Source organism: Polypterus senegalus, chromosome 3 (genome assembly GCF_016835505.1).
Source record: "Polypterus senegalus isolate Bchr_013 chromosome 3, ASM1683550v1, whole genome shotgun sequence".
In the NCBI taxonomy this organism is placed as follows: domain Eukaryota; kingdom Metazoa; phylum Chordata; class Cladistia; order Polypteriformes; family Polypteridae; genus Polypterus; species Polypterus senegalus.
In genome coordinates this window covers 88,866,900-88,892,077 of record NC_053156.1, presented here as the reverse complement: position 1 = coordinate 88,892,077, position 25,178 = coordinate 88,866,900, and the positions used below count along the sequence as shown (strand labels likewise).

General features: G+C 37.0%; 2 protein-coding genes across 2 annotated transcripts in view; one reads left to right on the top strand and one right to left on the bottom strand.

Moving 5' to 3' along the window:
* The first annotated feature begins 398 nt into the window (after positions 1–398).
* On the top strand, positions 399–8,816 carry LOC120525356 (RWD domain-containing protein 2A-like). Its single transcript, XM_039747587.1, has 3 exons — positions 399–504; positions 751–977; positions 7,608–8,816. Exons 1-3 carry the CDS (start codon positions 486–488, stop codon positions 8,280–8,282), a joined length of 921 nt encoding a protein of 306 aa, XP_039603521.1. The 5' UTR covers positions 399–485; the 3' UTR covers positions 8,283–8,816.
* Positions 8,817–19,635: 10,819 nt separating this feature from the next.
* me1 (malic enzyme 1, NADP(+)-dependent, cytosolic) overlaps positions 19,636–25,178 on the bottom strand; it is a 660,804-nt gene continuing 655,261 nt past the window's right edge. Inside the window, exon 14 of the mRNA XM_039747586.1 lies at positions 19,636–20,203. Coding sequence (XP_039603520.1) covers positions 20,036–20,203 — 168 coding nt within the window. The 3' untranslated portion in view covers positions 19,636–20,035. The remainder of the gene's footprint in view (positions 20,204–25,178) is intronic.

Here is a 25,178-nt window from a genome sequence, read left to right as displayed (position 1 = left end):
TCGTCTGCTTAACAAATACATGTAAATGTAAACTACCTGTGTACTTTTTAGTGAATAATATAATCACTTAAATAACATGAAAATTAGCAAAGAACAAAACATTAAGATGCAAGATGCAGTAAAAATAATGAATTCTCATCTAACACAGGAAAATGTTTGCTATATTCAGTAATTATTTAGCATAACCATTTCGTAATTTCGGGAAAAACACAAGAAATCATTGAAACGGGTAAAAAACAGTTTCCTTGATTAATTTTGGACTTTAGTTAACAACAGAAATTAGTTGACAGCCACTGGTCCTCGGAACTGAAACTGAAAAGCCTCGACCTAAAGGATGTCTTAAATTCAAACCTGGTTAAATGTCCCCCTGAACAGCAGATGTCACTATTTTAAAAAGTTCTCTTACAGTGAAGAGCAATGTACGAGTCAGCAGAAATGAGTAAAACCACGTGGAATATCACATCGTCAACTCAGAAAAGTGTGACATGAGTCGACAAGTGACGGGTACTGTTTGCTTTTTTTAACCTTAGTAACTTTTAGAAGGAGTAATAAAATCTATGTGGAAAACATGCAAATTCTGAATACTGTTTTGTTTTGGGCTGTCTTTTGCGCTCCTTTGTTACTACGATACATCAAGTAGTTTAGTCGCTATTTAAAGTCAACGCTTTTTGAAGTTAACAGAGCGCTAAAAATATGTAGCCCCACAAGTTGTATTGTACCAGATTCACCGTTCACTTCTTTTCGTTTCAGGCACGCAAGCTCCTCGCAGAGAGACACCAGCTCCCTTACAAGAGACTTTGGAGCTGCAGCTCTCAGAGGTGGAAATGTTGCAGTCGATGTTTCCAGGAGACGGTGAACTGACGCTGGAAGATGCGAATGCTGTTAACCGTGTGAAGAGATACTTGGAGAGCTGCTGCGAAGTGGCCACTCCGTCCCGGATCGAGTTTGCTGTGGTGTTAAGTGTCGCGGAGCGCCCGGTATAACAAACTCCGTTACTGGAGTGCTTTTAAAGCTGTTGGATCTGGCAGTGCTTGTCCCAAGAGAACACTTTAGTCAGTGGTTTTCAGCATTGTAACTCTGGTGTTTTAGTCATGTACCTTTTCGTGCTTTCACTGACAACGCATACTGAAATTTATTTGGCAGTTGTCAGTTTTAATTTGACCTGCGGATTCAGAATGAATCCAATAGAGTGCGTTAGAAAATATAGTCGTTTACGCTTTAAAAATGTTCGATTACTTGCAGTTAAATCTGTACATTGCTGCCACGATCTTTTTAATGGCACAAAGATGTCCTTTATTTTTATGTCGTTTTAATAGTCCTAAACTGATAATTGCCGCATAATCCGGAGTTGTAAGTAAACTAGAATGAGACACTAATGCAAATCCAGTCTATGTCACAAAACGGTTTCCTGACCTGTTAAGTGGCATTCTGTAATTTGCAACGTTTTTCCAGTAGCTTTTTTATTTTTATAAAATAAATGCAGTACACGTGTAATTTGAAACTTTTTAAAGTTTTTTTTCTTATTCGAAGTAATATACAGTAGATTTAAAAACCTGACGGCAAAACTTTGAATAATAAAAATGGTTGAATCACAAACCAGCGGCCTCTGATTTACACTATGTTTGTCACTCAGTGCAAAGTTTAGAGAATTGCAAATCAATTTTGAATCTCCCAGTCAATTGCGGGTACAGCAGTCCATTATTTGCCCATGCCAACAACTACTGTTCTGACCTGGCCTAATTTAACATGTACACGTGCGTACCTGGAAATATGAATAAGCTAAGTAGTGCAACTGGACTGGGGTTTGATCTCAGAAACTTGTAAAGGAAGAGCAGGTGCTGTAAATAGATACACACAAAGTTAATTGATTTATTTCTTTATTAGTGTACATTGTGTGTGGTACCTAGAAATGTATCTCTCCATTTTAGTACCTGGCTTGTCCTAGTCAGATGACTGAAAGGAACTAGCATTATACAGACGAGGTTCCTAAATGAAAATGTGATATCTTAAGTTGAGTTATATTTAGAGTTGGTAGTTAACCTATCTGCATGAGTGCTGGTGGGGGCCTAGGGGAGAGTGACTTCCATATCTTTTTAAATGTGACATTTAATTTAGTATCTCAATTTTTATCATGCGTATGCAGTTTATGCAAATATTGGCTAATCTGTGTGTGATAGAATATGCAGTACATACAAACTTTGGCATTTAATGCATTTATATATAAATGCAAAACATTATCTGCACTATATTAATACTGCAGATATTAAAATCTTCTAAATAAAAATGGCATGATCTTGCATATTAAAATGTTTAACTGTTAGCAATAAACCAAAATAAAACAGGTAAAAAAAAGATGCATCAGGATAATGGGCTTCCCCCTCTTCCTTTATTGATCACATCCTTTATCTAGTAACATTATTCCTTGAATGCTCAGTCTTGTTTATGAGTTTACTACAAATTCTTTTTGTTTTACTTTTAATCACAACAAAAGGAACACTTCTGACAAAACCAAATGATTCTATAAAAGGACAGTTCTTAGATTCTCTTTACCTACGTCAAGTGAGCCGTTTTCAGCTATGCATGTTGTATGCTGTGTAATCCAAGCATTTACATATAATTTTCTCATTAAAGGTATACAACACAAATAACGTGAAAGAAATGTAATTGTAGCACCCTTGGCCATGGTGTTAAAGTACACAGACTGTGATTCCTTTTTTAAGCTGTTAGTCTGTGAATAAGACTGTTAACTTTTCTCTGCAATTTCTCTTGATTGTTTATTACATGGAAACCTAAACAGAGCTGCACACATAATGTTTTCCCAAGTGCCTTAAGCATAAACTTTGTAATCCTGCACCATATGCACTGATACATAAAAGCCCTCTCTTTCTCTTCACTGGTTTTAATTGCTTCTGTACATTAACTCAGATAATAATGTGCTCAAATTAAGTAGCAGGTACAGTGTAATCTTTCTTAATAAATAAATGCATTTCTGAAATAATGATGAGATGATTTAGCTTTATAATGATAGATATTTTCAGCTTCAGCAACTGTGAATATGTGCCTTAGATTCTTAGAAACCTTGTTATTGGAGCAGAAAGATGTGAAAAGCTTTGTACATTAGAAATTCCATTTACATCTGGTTTAGAGCAAGCTGTTAAGTTGGTGTTTGTTTTGGAGCAGGGTAATTGTCACGCTCTCTGCTTTCAACACAATTTCTTCTCTTAGTATTGCTTGCCTTTTTCCAGTAAAAGACTTTACTTCCTAACCATGACAATTTATTTTTGGTGAATTGCTGTAGTAGTTAGCTTTCTTGATGTGAAGCATCATCAGTCATAAGAGTTTGCTACAATATATGTGCACGTATGTTCTGCACACTTCATTTTTTTTTATTGCATTACGTAATATATATGTCCGGCAACTTTAAGCACATTGTAGGTTTGTTCCATAGCCTTCATAGCATTATATTTTTTCTGAGAAAAAAAACCTTAAAAAGCGTTGCATTTTTTAGCTTTAAAAATGAAGTTTTTATTAAATCTCATCTTTCAACTGTAAAACGTGCAAAACAACAATAATTGTATGAACTGCACATGTGCAAGTGTCACTTTCAGATTCCCAGAATCACTGTTAGTTTCACAGACCATTTCAGTTTCGTTGCCTGAAGACAGATTCACTTCATCATAACTGCTGATAAGAGGCGTTTCTTACGAAACTCCATTATGAGGCTAGGGGAAGATGTGTCTGCACTGTTACCCAGGGAACTCTCGGGCCTGACATTTATGCAAGACATACCTGTACCGTTTCCCAAATAACTCTCGGCACTAATGCTGTTGGTGCTTTTACAGCCCGAGTAATCCTCGGGTCAAACGCGAGACGCATCTGTTGTCTGAGTGACACTAGGGACTAACTTTTTTAGCTCTGTTTTTACAGCCCAATTGACACTTGGGTCTAATGCTAAGGAGGTTAATACCACTCAGTTGGGGAGAAGAGATACATATCTACAGTACCAGTTTCAAGACAGCAGTTGATCAGACATGTCTTTGAGCTTAGGGAAGGAAATACAGGTCCATGGAGGAGTGCTAAGGAATATGGGCAGAGTATACCAACTCTCTGGAAAAAAGAAAACCCTCCCTGATGTCAAAGTAAAAGCAGGCTTCTGCAAAATGATGTAAATATAAAACCTAATGTAATGGGTCATATTAGTATTAGTTCCCTTTACGTCAATATTTGTGAGATGCATCTTTCACAGCTGTTCCAGTGTGTCTGTGTGCACATGTCCTTGAGAGCTTTGCACTGACTGATCACTACAATTGTTCCCTTTCTTCTTTGCAAAATTGCTCAGGTTGCATAGGGATGATGAGTCAACAAACTTTTTCCAAGTATTGCCACAAATTCTCATTTCTATTGAGATCTGCACTCTAATCTACCACTCAAGGACATTTACAGTGTTGTTGTAAGTCCTTTTATGTTTGGGATCGTTGTCTTGCTGGAAAAGAAATCTCCTCTTAAGGGGCAGTTCTCTTGCATTCTGCATCAGAGTTCCCTTGAGGATTTCCCTGTGTTTTACTGCATGCTTCTTATCATCTACCCTCCGAAGACTTCCAAGAGCTTTCGCAGAGAAACATCCCCTCAACATGATGCTGCCAACATTTGCTTCATGGCAGGGATTGGTGTGTTTTTGATAATATAAATTGTTTTGCTTACACAAACATGACATTTAGTCTGATGGCGAGAAATCTCAATTTTGGCCCTATCTGATCTTTGAACTTTCTCCCAGATAATTTTGTCTTTTTTATTTTTTTGTGTCGCTCCCATAAGCTATGCCGTACTCTTTACATTTTTTTAATGACTAACTTAATTGGTCTCCAAGGTCATATCCAGTGACTTGTCTTTTCAATCACCTTTTCATGGAGTTTCTTGGAGTATTATTTTCATCTTCATTGTGTAGGCTAAGCCACAATACTGACTTGGCACAGTGTGGAACTTCTAGATAAGGTGCATTTGTACTACAATCAATGGAAACACCTTAACTACAGATGGATGTGATCTTCATTGAACTAATTATGTGACTTCTAAAACCAATTTTCCAATGCTATCAGTTATTTTGTGTTTTATATTGGCAGGTTTTTTGACTTACTCTGGGTCATACAGTAAGTCTAGGTGGCTCATACAATAACAATTGTTGTCATACAAATGATGTATCTCAAAGTGCTTTACAAGATGAAAAAAGAAAAATATAAAAATATAATTAGGCAGTACTAAGTAACAAACACTAAAGTAAGGTCTGATGGCCGGGAGGACAGAAAAAACAAAAAACTCCAGAGGGATGGAGAAAAAAAAAAAAAAATCTGCAGGGGTTCCGAGGCCATGAGACCACCCAGCCCCCACTGGCCATTCTACCTAACATAAGTGATCTAAAAAAAAGTCCTCATGGTTTATAGGCTTCACGTAGAAGAATTAGGTGACGATGGTCATGTGCACATCTGGCCTTCAGTCCATCAATGTAAGGACAGTGTAATGCCTTAAACAGGTGGTGGTGGCAGCACAGATTGCCACCACAGAAAAAGTAGGGGTTAGTACAGATTGTGGGGTCATTATAAAAATGATAATTAAATGCATATACAGAATATCGGGGTTGCAGTAAAATGAAACTATAAGAAAGCCATATTGAAATAGTGGGTTTTCAGCACTTTTTTAAAGTGCTCCACTCACCGTATTAGCCTGGCGATTTTCTATCGGTAAACTATTCCAGATTTTAGGTGCATAACAACAGAAGGCTGCCTCACCACTTCTTTCGAGTTTGCTCTTGGAATTGTAAGCAGACACTCATTTGAAGATCTAAGGGTATGATTTGGAGTGTAAGGTGAAAGGCATTCTGATTTGTATTTTCAAACACAGTGTACAGTGAAATCCTTAATATCATGCCTAATCAAGGTTATTAAACCTTGATATGTTTTGAAAATGACCATTTAGCTACCAGGCCACATCTTGCTTGAAAATGAATGAGTCTTCAGAGCTACCTATTGTTCCATCGTATTTACTATTTGTAGTCAATTTCTTTATACAATTAAATGCATTTAATTTACAAAGTAATCATAAAACATGCAGAACTTAACATTTTGCAGAAGTCTCTAAAATTACCTATTTTATTTTTCAGCCTTTCCTAGTTACCCAGTACTTCCATACACACAGATTAGAGCAAAATAATGCTTAGTTTGCCTTTTAGTGCTTGTTTAACTTACAGTACTAGAATAAATGACTGATATCACATTTGATATCAGCATTATCAGGGAAAAAAATCCCTGGTACAACAGGGAAACCAGATTATTTAGTTCTGAGAAGCGTAAAAGGTTTGTTGGATTCCAACAAGACAGCTTTCAAATACTTTAATAGACCTCAGGCAGGAGAATGGTAGCATCTTTTTATAATCCTTTTCAATTCTTTTTCAATTGTATTTTTTTCTTTATTTACAAAATATGTCCAATAAAGTATACAGATGTCCCTGCCAATCACTGTATCACTCTGTAATTAAACCTTTTTGGCACAATGGCTATATGGCCATACCTAAACTTCAACTCTGTCTTGTTTTTTAGATTGTCTCATGCTGTGTATGTTCCAAAAAGTGAATTATTTTTGCATTCTGTAAGATTTTCGTAGTACAAGTTAAATACTTTGTTTAAAAATAATTGTAAAAGGAAGATAAATCAATATGCAAGCTCAACATTAAAATTTATAAAATATGCATAGCACAGTTGTTAAGGGTAAAATTAAAGTTTTCACACATTTTCAGTGAACACTTGAGGTGGGAAAGGCCATAGATTGTTTTTATCAGCCAGTTTTGCATAATGACACAGTGAAGTGTATGGATGTTGTCCTTGGCAAAACAGTTTTGCTTGACTGAATTTAGATTTGCACTTTGACTGAGTCACTGAAGCACAAGCTATTTGCACTTGTTTAATACATAGGACAATTGTCTCTCTGAATAAAAAAATAGTTTCAGCTTTTTTCTGTAGTTGTTCAGGCTTGTTGGCATTTCTTTGTCCTTTTGAGCATTGTGAGCCTCCCTGTCCACACTTTCTCAAATCATTCTGTAAACAGTGTTGTCTTGACCATGTAGGATTAATTTTAGCAAAGAGTTCAGAGTTGTTTGGTTTATGCCACATGTGTTGCTTTCCCTAATCTAGGTCAGATTTGTCTTTATTTTTTAAGTAATAGCAGCTAGAATGTAAACTCACAAAATGTTTACTGTATGTTTAAAGCCTGAAAAATGTTGAAGTATTTGAATTTTTTGGGTTAATGAAAATAAAGTAAATAAAAAAAAGTAAAATCCATATTCTTACATCTTTTCATGGGTTGAGCTGGCAAAGCGTAGTTTCTTATTCTTTCTGCCTATACTGAATACTGCTGGTACAGTCTCTGGTTCCGCGGAATGGAAAATATAGGTTGCAAAAACTGATGGATAGGTTTCAATGTTTTAATCCATCAAGTTGTGTGATAAACATGAACTAGTTTGTCCTCATCCAGGTTCTGTGTGTCAAGAATGAAATCACTTGTGTACAAATAGGTGTTATTGGTTGTAATGGAGTTGTTCTTTCTTTATTTTTTTTAAGGTTAAAATAGTTCTACATGTATGTCTCCCTCACCAGTACCCCAATGTTGCTCCTGAGTTGTTTGCAAGATCTGCAGCCCTAGACAGGCTACAACAAAGGCAACTGAATGAAGATCTGATTTCTTTTGTTAACACCTGTGAGCGTGGAGAACTATGCATTAGCTTGGCAATACAATGGATCCAGGACAACTGTCAATATTATATTGGCAATGTAAAACCAGCACTAGAAATGACTCAAAAGTCACCAGAAATTCGGGAAACATTTTACAGAATGTGGATATATAGCCACCACATATATCGCCATGAGCTCAGAAAGAAGATTTTGGACTTAGCCAAAAAACTTGGCTTAACTGGATTTTGTTTGACAGGAAAACCTGGTGTGATTTGCATAGAAGGAGTAAAACAGGACTGTGAGGAGTTTTGGCATACCATCCGGTATCCAAACTGGAAGCACATATCCTGTAAGCATACAGAAACTATTCCAGAAGTGAGCAGCATTGAGGAGTGTCGTGTTTTCAAAACCTTTGAGGAGTTGATTTTTGAAGCTCATGGTGATTACGGACTAAGAAATGACTACCATATGGATTTAGGGCAGTTTTTGGAGTATCTGAAAGAACACAAAAGTGAGCATGTTTTTCATATACTCTTTGGTATTGAAGGAAGATCTCATTCATGACATTCTTTGTTTAGTGCAGGTCTCATTTTAAGTATGTCATTTTCTGAAATGGGATGTAAAAGTGAATGCCCATCATGATTTTTACTCTGCATTAAATAACGAATCATATTTCATGCACATTATTTGCTATACAATAAAATATAAAGCTAATTTTCCATACAAAATGTATCATTTCTTGTAACTGCTGTGTATTTGGAAATGGGAGACTGGGTTTGAATTTTATACTGGTCATGTACGTGGAGTTTGCACATTCTTTCTGTCAGCCTTGGTTTTTGGCTAAGTTGATTGGAAACTGTTAAAGTGGAAGGGAAGATCTACAGGATGGTAGTGAGACCAGCTATGTTATATGGGTTGAAGACACTGGCCAAAAACAGGAGAGAGTTAAAGATGCAAAGGTTTCCATTGGGTGTAATGAGGATGGACAAGATTAGGAACGAGTCACCTCAGGTTGTACTGTTTGGAGAGGCGAGATTGTGTTGGTTTGGACATGTGCAGAAGAGAGATGCTGGGTATATTGGGAGAATGTTGTGTTACAGATGGAGCTGCCAGGTAAAGAGGAAAAGAGGAAGGCCTAAGAGAAGGTTTATGGCTGTGGTGAGAGAGGAAAGACAAGTGATGGGTGTAACAGAGCAAGATGCAAAGGACAGGATGATATGGAAAAAGATGGTCCGCTGTGGCAACCCCTAACAGGAGCAGCCAAAAGAAGAAGAAGAAGAAGTTGATTGGAAACTGTATAAAGGAGTGTGGGTGTTGGTTACCTGAAACATTGGCATCCTTTACAGCAGGTTTCTCAAACTCCAGTCCTGGAGGGCCAGCGTGGTTGCAGGTTTTCATTCTTACCCTTTTCTTGTTTAGTGACCTGATTTTGCTGCTAATTAACTTCTTCTGAATAAATGTTAATTGACTTGTTTTTTAAGATTTGTTCCCCAGAATTTTTTCATCGTTCCTCTGTATTGCTTCATTTCTTTCCTTAAACAGCACCCAAACAGAAATGAAATGAGAAGTGAGTGAGCCAACAGAAGGGCCTTGGACTCCAACCACTTAACTCCAAGCAGTTGCTTAATTATGCACTGATTCGTGTTGTTATTTAAATCTTTTCCTTAATTCCATGGCTTGTTGCTGCTCTCATTGTGAAATAGAATAGGCAGAATTTCTGAAATTATTGATTTTTCTCTTTTCTAATGGCACTGTTAAAAAGTATTGCGGACCTGAGCATATCAGCAATCCTGAGACATTCATCTTTGTTCATTTTCAGATATTGTATGACACAGTTTGCTGGTCATGTTTTGGCTCATTTTGTATCTCACTATTGTTTGGCAGCTACTTAAGGAAAAAGAAACAAGAGGTCTGAGTCTTCCAGAGCAAGTCAATTGCAATTAATTCAAAAGAAGTTAATTAGCAGCAAAACCGATCACTAATTAAGAAAAGGGTGAGAATGAAAACCTGCAGCCACTGCGGCCCTTCAGCACTGAAGTCTGCTCTACAGAGTTAATTCTTGCCTTTTTGCTGATGTTGCTGGAATAAGATTATATTCAGAAAATGAAGGGATAGAATATTTGCTGTTTGAATAGGAGGATGGCATTGACGACATGGATGTCTTTGTTTGTTTTGGTTATTTATAAATGAATAAGTACTAAACTAGGATAAAATGTTCAGGATAAGTTACTGAAAAGTTATACTCCAATTGCTTTCTACATATCAATAACATGTTAGATTAATGGATAATTCTAAATTGTCAGGTGATCTCAGTGTTTAAGTGGCTTTTAACTGATTATTCACATTTCTCGCATATTCCAAAAATGTTAATGTTAAGGTGTCCTGGAAAGAATGTACAAGTAAGCCCTATGATCAATTGATGTCCCATCTAGGGTTATTTCCTGAATTATGTGATGCTGTTGACAAAAGGGAGGAAATGACCCTGGATGATAGACCCCTTAATGGAAGAAGTAAGTTCATAAAATGGATGGATAGTATGGAAAATATTTGAATGGCATTTTTGATTTATATTTAGATACCTATATATGTTGCCTAAAGTTAATCAGACATTTCCTTAAAAAAAATATGGTGAAGAACTGCTGGAAGGTATGGTGTTTACTGGACATTGGCAAGGTTTTGGACACGACAAGAGACATGTTTTTATATATATATATATATATATATATATATATATATGAAAATTCTGTGCATGTTCACTTTTCATGGCAATGAAGTCCATTTTGTAATATATCTGATATTGTTTGAGGGAATTTACATTTTTTGTGTATTTTTTACTTTACAATTGGCATAATCAATGAATTGTGATTTTCTCAAGTCATGTAATTCTTTGCTTTTATTTTTGGGTTCCAAAAATTAATTACCCAGTCTCTGTACTGGCTAGTCTATTGCTGCAGGCAGATGAGTGTAATTTCCTTCCTACTAATTTTTTTATAGCAATTTAAACTTCATGAAAACAGCAAACAATGAAGGGGAAAACAAGGAGCTGGTAATTTGGGATTGAGGTGGGGAAATTCCTGACATTGCACTGGTAATGAAGTAGTTGGGGACAGGAGCTTCAGTAACACATAATGAAAAGATGCATTAGGGGATTGTAAATTACAAGATGTGAATCTTTTTGTATATTGTATTCTATTAGAATCTGAATGCATTCTACCATTTTACCCTTTTACCCATTTTCTGTTTTATGGGCTTCATATTTGGTTTTCATTAAGGCAGGTATTAAATTAAAACTGTCATCTTTTCATTTTGTGCTGACAAAGTTTCCAAACCTTTTTTTAGGAAGGGTGCCACTGCGGTATGTTTCATAAAATGTCTTGTGTGTGCTGCTTCCTGTCCCATTTACAGTATGAATATTTAGTTTTGATTCCATCCTGCCACACCCAAGCAGAATTTTTACTTTACTCTCCCTGGCAGTCCTTTTTATATTGCACCTTTAACAAAAAGAACCATCACAAGGCACTTTTTCTGACAGTGTGATTTTGACTTGTTTTATACATAGATTACTGTTTAGTTTGACTACTTAATAATACTTACCTTATCTTATAGCCAGATGTGAAAGTCTTACCCTGAAGGAACAGTAGTGTTGTTCCTTTTGGTTTTTTGGTGGTGAAATAAAGGCGCTGTTTTACATATTTAAAAATATTTTCATGGTGTGTTATTTATATAATATATATATACACAGTACAGGCCAAAAGTTTGGACACACCTCCTCATTCAATGTGTTTTCTTTATTTTCATGACCATTTACATTGGTAGATTCTCACTGAAGGCATCAAAACTATGAATGAACACACGTGGAGTTATGCACTTAACAAAAAAAGGTGAAATAACTGAAAACATGTTTTATATTCTAGTTTCTTCAAAATAGCCACCCTTTGCTCTGATTACTGCTTTGCACACTCTTGGCATTCTCTCGATGAGCTTCAACAGGTAGTCACCTGAAATGGTTTTCACTTCACAGGTGTGCCTTATCAGGGTTATTTAGTGGAATTTCTTTCTTTATCAATGGGGTTGGGACCAGCAGTTGTGTTGTGCAGAAGTCAGGTTAGTTGGACGATCATTTATTTTTCAACAGGACAATGACCCCAAACACACCTCCAGGCTGTGTAAGGGCTATTTGACCAAGAAGGAGAGTGATGGAGTGCTGTAAATGGTCATGAAAATAAAGAAAACACACTGAATGAGGAGGTGTGTCCAAACTTTTGGCCTGTACTGTGTGTGTGTGTGTGTGTATATATATATATATATATATATATATGTATATATATATATATATATATATATATATATATATATATATATTTTTTTTTTATACAAATTAGTATTTGACTCCGTGACTACATGTACCCTTCAAGAACCAGCTTTTTGTAATAGACTTATTTATATTATAAGGAAAAAAATGTAATGGTTGCTCCCACACTGCAAAGTAACCTTTTTCTGAGGCTACACAGTCGAAAAACATCAAGTCTCATTTTTTTCTTTTCAGCGTGGGAATAACCTCAATTTTGTTTTTCCCCTTTGCTGATGCACACCGACGCAGTTCTTTGCCAACTCGTTTATAATTATATTATAGTCTATGAAAATTATTCCTGAGTGGAAGATGAAATTGATTATATATACATATATATATATATATATATATATATATATATATATATATATATATATATATGATGCTACTTGAAAGTTTGAGAATTGCTGGTTTTGGGACATTTTTATTGTGAAATCCCTGATCAAAACTAGGTCTTTCTTTACAAAGTCTGAGTTCCTTCTTTTATATAAGTGCATTTCCATCTCCAACACATTTCTGGATAGTTCCTGTGTCCCCTCCGTACTGTTTTCCCCTTTTAAACAAGTTGTCAAAGCAAGGTGAGTATCTTCCTTTGTTGGAACTTAAAAAATCTGAAACGACAGTATTGGGGCCCAGTAGTCAGCACTGCTGCCTTGTGCATACCTTATGCCAGTCTTTGTAGAGTTTGCACCTTCTTCTCCCACAGTCAAAAGATGTGTTGGGGATTTTAAATTGTCCCTTTCTGCATGGAGGGCTCTTTGATAATCTGGTATTCCGTCTATTATTGGTTCTTGCATGGCACCCAGTCTTGCTGAAACAGGCTAAGACTCTGCATAACCCAAAATTCAGTTAATTAGCCTTCAGAAGGTTGTTACTTGGTCAATACAGGTTACTGACCTGAGATTGCTTTTTAAAGTTTTATCTAAAAATATTGCAAACATCTCTGTTTTTACCAGAGTGGGGATGTTGTATACGTAGAAGTACTAGCTAATGCCATTAACTATCGTTGTGTGTATCTGCAAACCCAGTAGCTCTTTATGTAATAATGTCTCTTTGAATAAATTGAATGCACACAGCTACAAGCTTTCTCTTTGAAACATTTTAACATTCACCAATAATAGCATGTTTGGCACAGAAACTTAGAACCACTTTAATATGCTCACAGCGTCTTTTTACAAAAGATACATTTGCAGTATCTCTGTTTAGTTGATTTAAAACTGCTTTTTCTAAGATTTTTATGCATCTGTCTGTATGTCTTAAATCTTGCTTATTCATTTATGTACTGTTTACTAACATGGTGCTTTAAACAGGCTTGACAAAGATGCTTCTAATCTGCTTTTTTCACAAATACAACTTGTTCAGCACTGTGTAACTCCAGAAAAAAACCTGCACATTTTACAAAATACTGCATCGCTAACTGTGCTATGTTCCAGTCAGTTATATTATATTTAGTATACTAGCAGGAAGAAAAACTGCAGGATTTTCTGTATGCTGTGGCAGCTGGAAATGTTACCAGCCTCAACTGAGTGGTTTGTTTGTCCAACACATCAGATGAGGAGGTTCACGTAGAGTTTGTATGAAGATTCTGCAGTTGGTGAGGAGTTGGACTCACCTTAGCCTTAAGATATCTAGTAGGGCTTGCTTAACCAATTTTAGGTTTCTTGATGAAGAATTTGTTAACTGTGTTTTGATTTGCCATTATTAACAGGTTTCTTAAATTCCCAACAACAGAATGCAGTATAGCGCGAATGTGAAAAAAAATTGTCCCAAAAATAAAAAAAGTCAAAGCGTTAAAAGCAAAATACCTAGCAAGGATATATTAATGAATAGCTGGTGTAAAGTAACAACACCAATAGCATGACTTTACCAGCACTTTTCAAAATTATAGTCTTATGGGCCTTTTGTATTCATTCAACATTGACTGCAGCATTTAATCATTTAAGCAGGTGCAAAATACTGTCTCATTTTTTTGGTTGTGCCAGGCCGTGGGGTTGGGAGGGGGCTTTAGTAGCTTCACATCTGCAAAAAACATATAAAAACACTGATCATAACAGAACCATCAAAAGATACAGGAACATTAAATTACATTCCAATGTCACTGTCTTGTACCAGGCCACTTTATATTAACAAATTAACCTATCTGGCTTGCTCAAATGGACTGTGTTGTCGTATCATCTATATGGCGGCAGTGCAGTGATTTGAAATGTCGTTTTCCAGGACTACATTGCAAGTTCTGTGTATATACTGTAGAGAGGCACATACAAGGAGCGTTAGCCATATGAATAAATCAATAAGTATATGCAATTAAGTAATTAAAGATTAGTGTACACTTTTCATAGTGCAGTCAGTTTAACATACAATAGACATAGGACATTTGCAAACATTTCATGCATGTTGGACATGAGGAAACAGAAGAAAGGTCAGTGGCAGGAGTTCCTGAGAGCAAACATGTAGTTTATGTCACACAAGATGTTTAAACAGCCACAGACAACCTGTATCTTTTAATTGAAGACAGTAGCAGTAATATAGGCAGTGCAGTGACTTGAGTCCAGTAAAAATTTGGAGGCTATTCAGTAGTCTGACAACCTGGGGAAAGAAACCATTGCATAGTCTGGTAAAGCCGGTCTAGGCTGTGTGATATGAGAATGAAACTGTTTTCCTGGAACTGTTAATGCAGACCTCCTAAATACAAGTTGGTTATTGTGACGGTGCAGGCCAGCCCCACATTACCGGGTTCTTTTGGGGAGCCTCTTGAACTGGCTACTACCGATAAGGTACCCGAGGGATGAACCAGTGGATGAGGACAGCACACAAAGCAATGGGCTGGTGCAAAAGTGGTCCAGTGCTTTTATTAAAAACAATCAAAACAGTGTTCAAAACAAAGTGAAGTGCTCCATCAGTCAATAAATTAAATAATCCACAAAAACAGTGAAGGTGAAGGTTAAAAACAGCTCCAATAAATAATCCAATATAAACAATGAGGTTATAACCAGAGACAGCCCATGAAAAAAAAATGAGCCCTAATACTTCCTTCTCAAATCTGGCTTGAAGGTTTCCTCCTCCTGCAAGGTCCAGACAGGATAAGGGGAGGAGATGCCCACCAACAGGTGCAGTCAGCCTTCAAATCCTGCCTCAGGTCCTCATTGCCTGGCCTTTGGCAATCATGGGGTGCCACGCAGAGCTACATATGTCTCCTGCCGTGAGTCCCTCGCCGTCTTCAGGAACACTGCATATCAGACCACTCCTACTCCCAGAGTGCAGAGTGGTGGCTCTAAGGCTGGGGATCTGCACTGGCAATCGGAAGGTTCAGGTCCGGTTAATGCCAGAAGTGACTCTACTCTGTTGGTCCTTTGACCAAGGCTCTTAATCTGCAATTGCTCCATCTGGGGTATGATGTTAACCTGCATCCAGCCCAGCAAGTAGACCCTCCAACCTGCAGGGAAAACTTGGGAGTTGGTGGCAAAATTTGCACTCCAGCCACCATTAAAAAAAAAAAACCTCACACTGTTCCAATCCATCTGAACTAGTGTGGTGCTGAGGTGTCACCCGTTGCATGGCTGCCCTCATGTCCTAATCTGGGATCCTGACGTGGGTGGGATGTGGTGCGTGCAGCAGCGTGTGCTCCTATCCTCGCTCTGCTCCCAGGCAAGCACTCAGTAGGAGCACCCTTTCCACAGACTGAAGCTCCTACAGCCCTAAGACTCCTGCCCGACCACCTGCCTCACTCACTTCTATGTCTGTCTTTTTTCCTGCTCTTCTTTTAACTTCCTTTGTGTTTCTCTTCTTCCTTGTCTCTCGCTGGCCAGTCTGTTGTCTCCACCTTTTCTCCATGCCAGCTGTCCCTTAAATGCCTCCATGGGCAGAGAGTCTCAATCGCGCACTGCTGAAAGCCAATGAAGAAACCGAGACAGACCACACTCTCACATGCAGGCATGTCTCACCCCAATTATTTCACCCAACCTCCCGCAAGCTGTGTGAGCATGCAGACGCACAGAGATCAAACTGGCCGTTCAGTTATTTATTTTGTGTTGGACGGCCGGTGCCCCGGATTCCCTCAGGGTACTATGGAAGATGGAGTTCAGCTTCACAATCCTGCTGGGTACTGTTGGTGCCACCAACTGATGCTGCAGGGAGACACGGGGATCTTTGTTTCCCGTATAGCTCGGAAGTACTCCCAAGTCATGGGGACAGAAGTACTTCCGGGCTGAAGAAAATAAAAGTCTCAATCTGACCCGGAAGTGCTGATGAATCACATGGATGGAAGGACAGAAGCACCTCCGGGTCAAGGACTATATAAAGGACTAGTGGAGACCCAGCAAGGAAGCCAGAGTTGGGAGGGAGTGTAACAGAGCTTGCTGGGAGGAGAGGAGGAAATTTATTGTATTGATTTGTGGTGTGGTTGGTAGGTGCTTTGAAGGCACTATTGCTGAAGAGAAGATTAAGAATCTGCTTAGTGCTTTTACATTTGTGTCCAGAGCATCTGTCTATTGGGTTTCATGGGGCAACAGCGCCCTCTAATGTCCACAATTTATTTAAAAATGTTAAGCCGCGGACCCACTATACCACAGTAAGCTTTAAATAATGAACAGAGAAGCAGTAAAGCCACTATTAGTTTGGATGCAGAAATAAACTAAAAGCTCTTTGCAAGCTATGCTTAAAATTGCAATACCCCTCCCCTGCTACCACTTGAAAAAGTTTTTAGGGCAAATGAATAATTACTTATTAAAAAACCTGCACCAATTAGTAATTGCTTTATTCTATTCTGACATTTATGCTTGTTTACTTGATTTTTCCATTTTAATTTCACAGTTTTATTAAAGGGACTTTGCTATAAATATCAAATTATAGTTTTAGTGTACTCACTGTGCTCATTTTGCAGATTTGACATTTCACACTAAATGTCACTGAATGGTGAATTATGATGTGCATTTCTGACAAACTCAAAATCTCATGTGTGACAAAAATATTGTGATATAGGTAACTGTGCATATGAGGTGCTGTGATTTTTTCATTCCAACACAGTACTGAATCCAATAAAAAAAATTCCTTCAAGTTGGCTGACTTTGCAAAGGCATTTCCACTGGCTTCATGAATCATTGGATGACATGAGATTGTTGTGTGTATGGTACTGCACATCAATACTGTGAGAGATGGAAGTTGTTTTAGAGACGAAGGGATATATCAGACTGGTGTGGAGGCTAAACAGACCATCTTAACTGCCCTTTCTAAATGTTTTTTTTTCTTTTTGGTTTATATTTAAGACATTTTCATTTTATTATAAGAGTTTTCCATATATATTACAGAAATAATCATATGATAAACAGCCCAAAGGAAATTGATCGTGGAAATTGTTTAGTATGTGATGGAATTTATCTATACATTTACATGTAAGAAATTTGGGGAAAAAAATAACTAATTATATAAATTAAATGACTACACAGACAATTTACAAGTTACCTTCAGGCTGTCCAGGCAGTGTCTGTTTGTCCATTTTATTCTGCCAGAAAAAACAAAAATGGCACCATATAGCAAAGGTATTGTAGCACTGTGTGGTGTTTGCCAGCCCTGACCCAATGGATTATTGTTATTTTATTGTTTTATTAAGTAACTTTATCCACTCTAGAATGGTGACAGCATGACTGTCCCATAGCTGGCACTGAAGATACTCATTTGAATATAGAATTCCACCTGGAGTGCAATGAAGCAATGCAGGTAAAGGAATACAATGCTACTTTCTTTAAAATAAAAAGTAAGCTGATGTGAATAATTATATAAAAAAAAAAAAATTCCATTTGATTTTATCCCAATGTTTAACTAACAGGAAGTCTTTATTAGTATCTGAGAATGAAGTAATGCTCAACACATTTTTCTTGTACAAGAACATTTAATTTATTGAGAAAAATTGAAGGTTAATTGTTTAAATGTACTTCATGGCAATTGTATAAGTATGTAGCTAAGTACAGTAATTTAAAATACATATGTATATATTATTAATCTAGACCACTTTGACAAACATTTTAATTTAGACATTTAAAAAGTCTTTATGTGTTGATCAGCCTCAAAAAAGTCAAAATAAATACACTGTGATTCAGTGTTTTATAACAATAAAATATTAAAACTTCCAAGGAGGTAAATACATTTAGTAGGCACAACATAGAAAAGATATTTTAAAAGTAATTGTCCATCCATCCATCCATCCATTATCCAACCAGCTATATCCTAACTACAGGGTCACGGTGGTCTGCTGGAGAATATCCCAGCCAACAAAGGGCGTAAGGCAGGAAACAAGCCCCAGGCTGGGCGCCAACCCACTGCAGAATAAAGCATTATAATCTTAATAATTGTTTGATAGGCCTATTACAAACAAAAGGTGTACAGTTCAACAACTTCATGTATAGAAAAACTATTTAGATGTAATGTAAGTCGAATAAATTGCAGCATAACATAGAATCTATTTGTAATATTTAATACATTTTAAAAATTGCAATAATATATTAGCCCAAGTAAATATTGTATTGTGGTATGCTTGGCATTTCCATTCTCTGCTATAAAGTAATGAAAAGTTGTGGATTTTGTTGATAGTACCTTTCTTACATAAATAGTGAAGATTATCTCAATTGTCAAAGGGTATTCACAGATGCCAGTAGGACCACAAAGGTCTAAAATAATTGAAATGGCCAGGCTTGGATCAAAGAAAGAGAGAAGCAGCCACATTGACAATGGGAGTGCACTTCTTTGTGCCAGTGTTAGGGTAAAACAACACTGCCAGAAGGTGGTACTGTGTAACCTGTAGCTGCTGTGAGTGCCTTGTGAGCAATTTTCCCAAAAGCATCAGGAAAATAGAGAGGCAAATGAGACTTGATATTAGGCCGTAGTATCTTCTTGTCCTATATTGGAATATTATGTTGTACCAGCGTGTGTAATTTATGATCATGTTTTACTTTAAAGGGAGGATTTGGGTCAAATGACTGTCCTCTCGCCCATCAGAGTGTAACACATTAAGTACCCGATGAAGAGGGTTGAGGTTATCTTGATAATTTAAGGTGAAAATTATGGATTCCTGCTGATACTTTGCTTTTAAAATGCTAGTTGTAATTCTAGCTAAAAAAAAAAAACTTCACTTACCAAAGTGGTTTTGGGGATTATTTAAAGCCACCTAATGCCAGAGAGCTGTGGTGAAGGCCTAGTCATGGGAAGAAGAGGACAGTTCCATCAAAAGACAGTGTTTTGGTATGATGCTTAAGAGGCAGTCAAGTAGGCTAACCGCCCTACCTGTTATGGACAGCTGATACTTGTAATGGCAGGTCCAGGTGACAGCAGGAATTTGTTTGGCTTCCGTTTTTGGAATTTTTTCCCCTTATGTTTATTCCAGCTGTGCTATCTCTGTTTTATATTAAGTTTATTGTTCTGGTATCTGCTCCCCAGATATTGTTCTAATTGGGGACATGGCCTATTAACACAAGGGCAACCTGCTAAAATGTTTATTTTAAAATGAGGCCCCATTTTGGATAATGAATGGCACTTTAAACAATAAGGCAGTTTGTTCAGTGTCTAGTATTGATTCTGGGTGTCACTCTGGGTATCAGTGATCCAGCTCAAGAAGCAAACAATATGATTTATAAGTGTCTTTTGAGTAAATGTGCCAACTAAAGAATTTGCTCTACTTCGTTTCAATCCATTTCAGACATACACAGATACTGTCATGTATTTTATTAGATTATATTTAACAAAATTCTAAATCATAAAAACACACCAGCAATTCTGAAATTTAAACAATTAAAGATATTCTGCCTATCCATTCCTTTTCAGATCTGCCTGATTAAATTTTAGGGTTTAGGGATCTGCACCTATTAAATCTGCATATAGTATTTAATTTATATCAATATGATGAAGTATATTTAATTCATATTTTAAATGTTTTCAGACAGCTGCTGTATTAAGAGCATGCAAAGCGACAATAACCCTGTCATAGCTTCACAGACAATACTTTCTTGGCTTCTTCAGGCCATGCATAAGAATCAGCTGCAAAACTTTCATACTCAGTGCTATAAACTTGAGTGCGAACAAATGCTTCCTTATCTGTTGGTTCAGGGGTGACAGTGGCCAGATTGTTCTTATAGGCATATTCCACAATCTGTGAGAAAAAGAGAAACAAATTGTTTAATTATAAGCATATCTCTATAAGCTTTAGTCAAAAAAGTTGTTTTTTTATTAGTAAATAGTGCTGAAAGTATGTAGGAAGCTTTTGGTTTTGATTTAATTCATTCAAGAATTGTTCTGTTGTTGCTCTCTCTCTCAGGGGTGGGGATCGACCTGTTCTTAACTCAATTCTTCTTTGATTGCTTTGTATGGATTGTAATAAAATTAATAAAAAAAAAAAGAATTGTTCTGTTGTAATGTTCTACCCATTTTGTGAACCCAGTTCATTCATCACAGGATTATGCAGAACTGAGTCCTATCCCAGAGACATTATAGACAGGAAGCATCCTAAAACTGTGATGGCTGCTTTGATCGAATCAAAAATTCTCAGCACTCCACCCTACAGAAGATGATTGTTTTCCTAGAAGATGTAAAAGACCAGTTGTACATCCAATATTTTTAGAGGTAACATGCTGCTAAAGGTGTGTCTTTCCGTTTCCTAGATGTCAATTTAGGTTTAATATATTAGGCAACATGGTTGTGCTGTGAGAGACACTATTAGAGCAAATACAACCAGAACAAACCATTTCACCCAAAGGAGCTTGAAAATCTTGTTCACCTTACTACTGCAAAAAACATCAAGTCAAGTTTTCAAGGTTCCCCATGTATTACTTCCTATCACACTACTAGGTAACTTGCTCTGTACAACTATCATTCTCTGTGCAAAGAAATAGTTCATTTGTGCAAAATGTATGTGCAATTCTCCCAAATGAAGAGAACTGAATTGAGCTGAACATTACTCTGTTAATGTTTTTTGCTGCTGTTTCAGTATTTTGCTATGTCATTGTAAATCTAGTATTTTAGAAAATTGTATGGAAAAATGTATTATAAGAATAAGTTTGAACAGTATGCATACTTTCTAGATTTTAATGCCCAATCAGTTCCAATCTAATAGCAAAGGGAACTGGAGGAAGTTCTTGTACTTACCACATACCAAGTCAGGTAGATAAGGGTTTGTTAACCATTAATAGATCTTTAGAGGGACATTTTCTACTGTGTGTGTCAGTTTTACTCACAGAATACCTGATCAGAACCAGTATGAACAAAGGCAGATTTGACCTAAGCTGGGTTGGTAAAAGTTTTCAAAGACTTGAGTCATGTCTAAACAGGACTGGTCTAAAGGGGAGCCAACCCTACACTATGATATCCCACTGGTCCAAAAGGTACATCATGGCAATAATTGAGCCTAATGAAGAAACTCCGTAGAAACCATTACAGATCAGAGCTGAACTAGCTTACTAAGAGGGAGAGAAACCTGGCAGTGTCACACTCGCACTCATTTTACTTTTCTTCTGCTTTGGACACATTAGGAATAAATGATAATAAATAAGTTTTAAAACTGTACACTTCCTTCCTGCTTGTTATGGTTTGTAACAGGTTGTTTAAGCGTAAACAATAAGGGCTGTAGTGTGGATTTAGGACAGTGTTGAGGTCTATGTAATAAACAGTCCTTAAGTGAGAAGAGGGTCACCCTAACCTCCAGTGATAAAACAGTGTCTGCCACCAGTTTCCGTCTGTATCTTTGTGTTGCCATTGAAAAACTAATTTTAAAGTATCAGTAATAATCTATAATTTTCAACACATTGCTAAAACTAAAAAAGTTCAGGTATCAGACCTTAAGTAAAATTGTTCCTACCTTCAGATTCAGACTTACAGTTAGTACAAGGGCTATGAGGTGGCAAACGCTAGACTTAAATAATGATTGTGACATTTTCAGTGACTGAGAGGACATTCTGAAAGGTTCTGCTCTATATGAAACTAATTTTTAACAATGTGTGAGTCTGTAGATCTAGAAATTGCTGTACTCATAAGGTAAAATTATATATGTATATTTTGTTCTTGCGACTCTGTTTTCAAATCATATAAATCCATCTTTGTGTTGTGTGGGAGGACTTGATGAATAAATTGAAAGAAAAACAATTCCTGGAATTGGTGTGTATATTTGAAGCAGTACTTAAACAATTTAAGCAGTGATTGGTTATAACACAATGTGGTCATAACACAGCCCTTTTGTGATCATTTTTTATTTTTCATTATCATCTTGCTGCATTTTCCAATACTGTCAACGTGATTTCATTTATCCCACTCTGTGTGCCTCCATCTACTATGCTGTAAATTATTATCAACCAGTCTTAAAAATCACAGACAAGCACCAGTAATAGTGATACTAGATTTCACACTGTGTTTCTAAAACTTAGCAATCAAAGACATGAAATAAAATCAACATGGTTGTGCGGACCACAGGTAGCACCTTGTTATTATTTCTCAATAACTGCAATGTTTGGAGTGTATTTTCTCACCAGGCTAACATGAAGTTTGCCGGAGCTGAGGAAATGTCATTGGGGTCCCCAGTGATCACAGAAAACAGGTAAACTTGTAATAGATGTGCTTTATTATGATGTGAAGACCCAGAGTAAAAATGTAACATTTATTTTATGTTATTTCAGTATTATTTTATTGATTGCAGTGGAAGTGTTTAACTTACAGTGACAAATATTATAGCAACCTTGCTGCTCTTCTAGAGAGGAGGATCTGGAATTGTAATTCACCTGGGATAGGGTTTAAAATGGGGACCACGCAAAAAAATAAAGCTATAGGAGTGTAGCCATTTGAGAAGAGGCAAAGATGGTTAGTCCACACCTATTCCCAATTAATATGGGCGGTTTATCATTAGTGTTGTGTTCCCACCGCCTTCAAAGTCAAAATTCATTCAAAATGTTCATGTTTGGTATTTTTCATACTGTATATTTGTTTGCTCTCCTAAACCGAAATAGACAATTACAAATGATAAAACTCTGTACTCTGTCATTTAAATTGCATTTAACATTATGTCAAATCAATTCCAATGTCAGCATGAATAATTTAAAAGTGATAGCCAGCTGATGTGGGGTCAATATGTTTTTAAATGTGCAGACTGGCACATGTTTTATGAGTTGTCCACTTATCACTACTAAACCCTTACTTTCACCTGTAATTTTCTTTTCTTTCACATCTGTTTAACTATCTTACCTGTTTACGGGCAGATCTTGCCCCAGTTCCAGCGTTAGCTTCCAAGGCTATCATGGAATTATGTCTTGTGTCAGAGGATGATCCTTCAAGTCCTCAGCCTGTTTTACATGGATCCCTCTGCTTGCCCAGGTTTCAATGCACACCTTGCTCTCAGGCACTCATGGTCTGTTTTACCTCTATGTAATAATTACATTCCTATTCTACCTCTGAGTCCCAGATGTCATGTACAAGCTTGTGGTCACAGATCCGGCATGTGCTATTGTAAGCACAAATTGCTGAAAAATTGGCCATGAGAGAAAGGTTTCAGAATGCAAAGTTCATCTCAGCTTGCTGCCTATGGGGCTATAGAGCTGCTGACCACTGCTGAAAGCACCTACAATGAGCAGATGTACATCTGAACTGAATCATGTAGCATATTGAGAATAGATGAATTGATCTGATGAATCATATTTTGTTTCAGATTATATGGACAGCCATATAAATTGTTTACCTACTTATTGTTACAAGTGCGAAGAGCTTGGCTACAACTTTCCCAACTGTCCCCATTTCAAAGAACCCAAGGATTGTAGTTGGGCCAAAGGAGTGAGGTATTGTTGTTTTGTGCACCCTCAGTCTTTACTGAGAGATGAGGTGGTGGTTTTAAATAGGTTTAAGGTGTCAGCATTTATTGATTCTCAGTGGCGTAGCTAGAGTTCGTGGTGCTCAGAATGGTGCAGTGCTTCAATTTGCCGCCCTCCAACATATCTGAATATTTTAACCTATTTAAATATAAAATTAAAATGATATATAGAGGAAAAATTAAGATAAATTTTGCATAGATTTATTCATATATAGAGAAACGGCAATAATTTTTCACATATAATTATTTACAGTGGTGTGAAAAACTATTTGCCCCCTTCCTGTTTTCTTATTCTTTTGCATGTTTGTCACACAAAATGTTTCTGATCATCAAACACATTTAACCATTAGTTAAATATAACACAAGTAAACACAAAATGCAGTTTTTAAATGATAGTTTTTATTATTTAGGGAGAAAAAATCCAAACCTACATGGCCCTGTGTGAAAAAGTAATTGCCCCCTGAACCTAATAACTGGTTGGTCCACTCTTAGCAGCAATAACTGCAATCAAGCGTTTGCGATAACTTGCAATGAGTCTTTTACAGCACTCTGGAGGAATTTTGGCCCACTCATCTTTGCAGAATTGTTGTAATTCAGCTTTATTTGAGGGTTTTCTAGCATGAACCGCCTTTTTAAGGTCATGCCATAGCATCTCAATTGGATTCAGGTCAGGACTTTGACTAGGCCACTCCAAAGTCTTCATTTTGTTTCTCTTCAGCCATTCAGAGGTGGATTTGCTGGTGTGTTTTGGGTCATTGTCCTGTTGCAGCACCCAAGATCGCTTCAGCTTGAGTTGACGAACAGATGGCCGGACGTTCTCCTTCAGGATTTTTGGTAGACAGTAGAATTCATGGTTCCATCTATCACAGCAAGCCTTCCAGGTCCTGAAGCAGCAAAACAACCCCAGACCATCACACTACCACCACCATATTTTACTGTTGGTATGATGTGCTTTTTCTGAAATGCTGTGTTCCTTTTACACCAGATGTAACGGGACATTTGCCTTCCAAAAAGTTCAACTTTTGTCTCATCAGTCCACAAGGTATTTTCCCAAAAGTCTTGGCAATCATTGAGATGTTTCTTAGCAAAATTGAGACGAGCCCTAATGTTCTTTTTGCTTAACAGTGGTTTGCGTCTTGGAAATCTGCCATGCAGGCCGTTTTGCCCAGTCTCTTTCTTATGGTGGAGTCGTGAACACTGACCTTAATTGAGGCAAGTGAGGCCTGCAGTTCTTTAGACATTGTCCTGGGGTCTTTTGTGACCTCTCGGATGAGTCGTCTCT

What these genes read in the sequence shown, in the direction of transcription:
- LOC120525356 (XM_039747587.1), top strand. An exon ending in TAAGTGTCGCGGAGCGCCCG is followed by an intron (nt 978 to 7,607) that starts GTATAACAAACT and finishes ATTTTTTTTAAG; the next exon opens with GTTAAAATAGTTCTACATGT.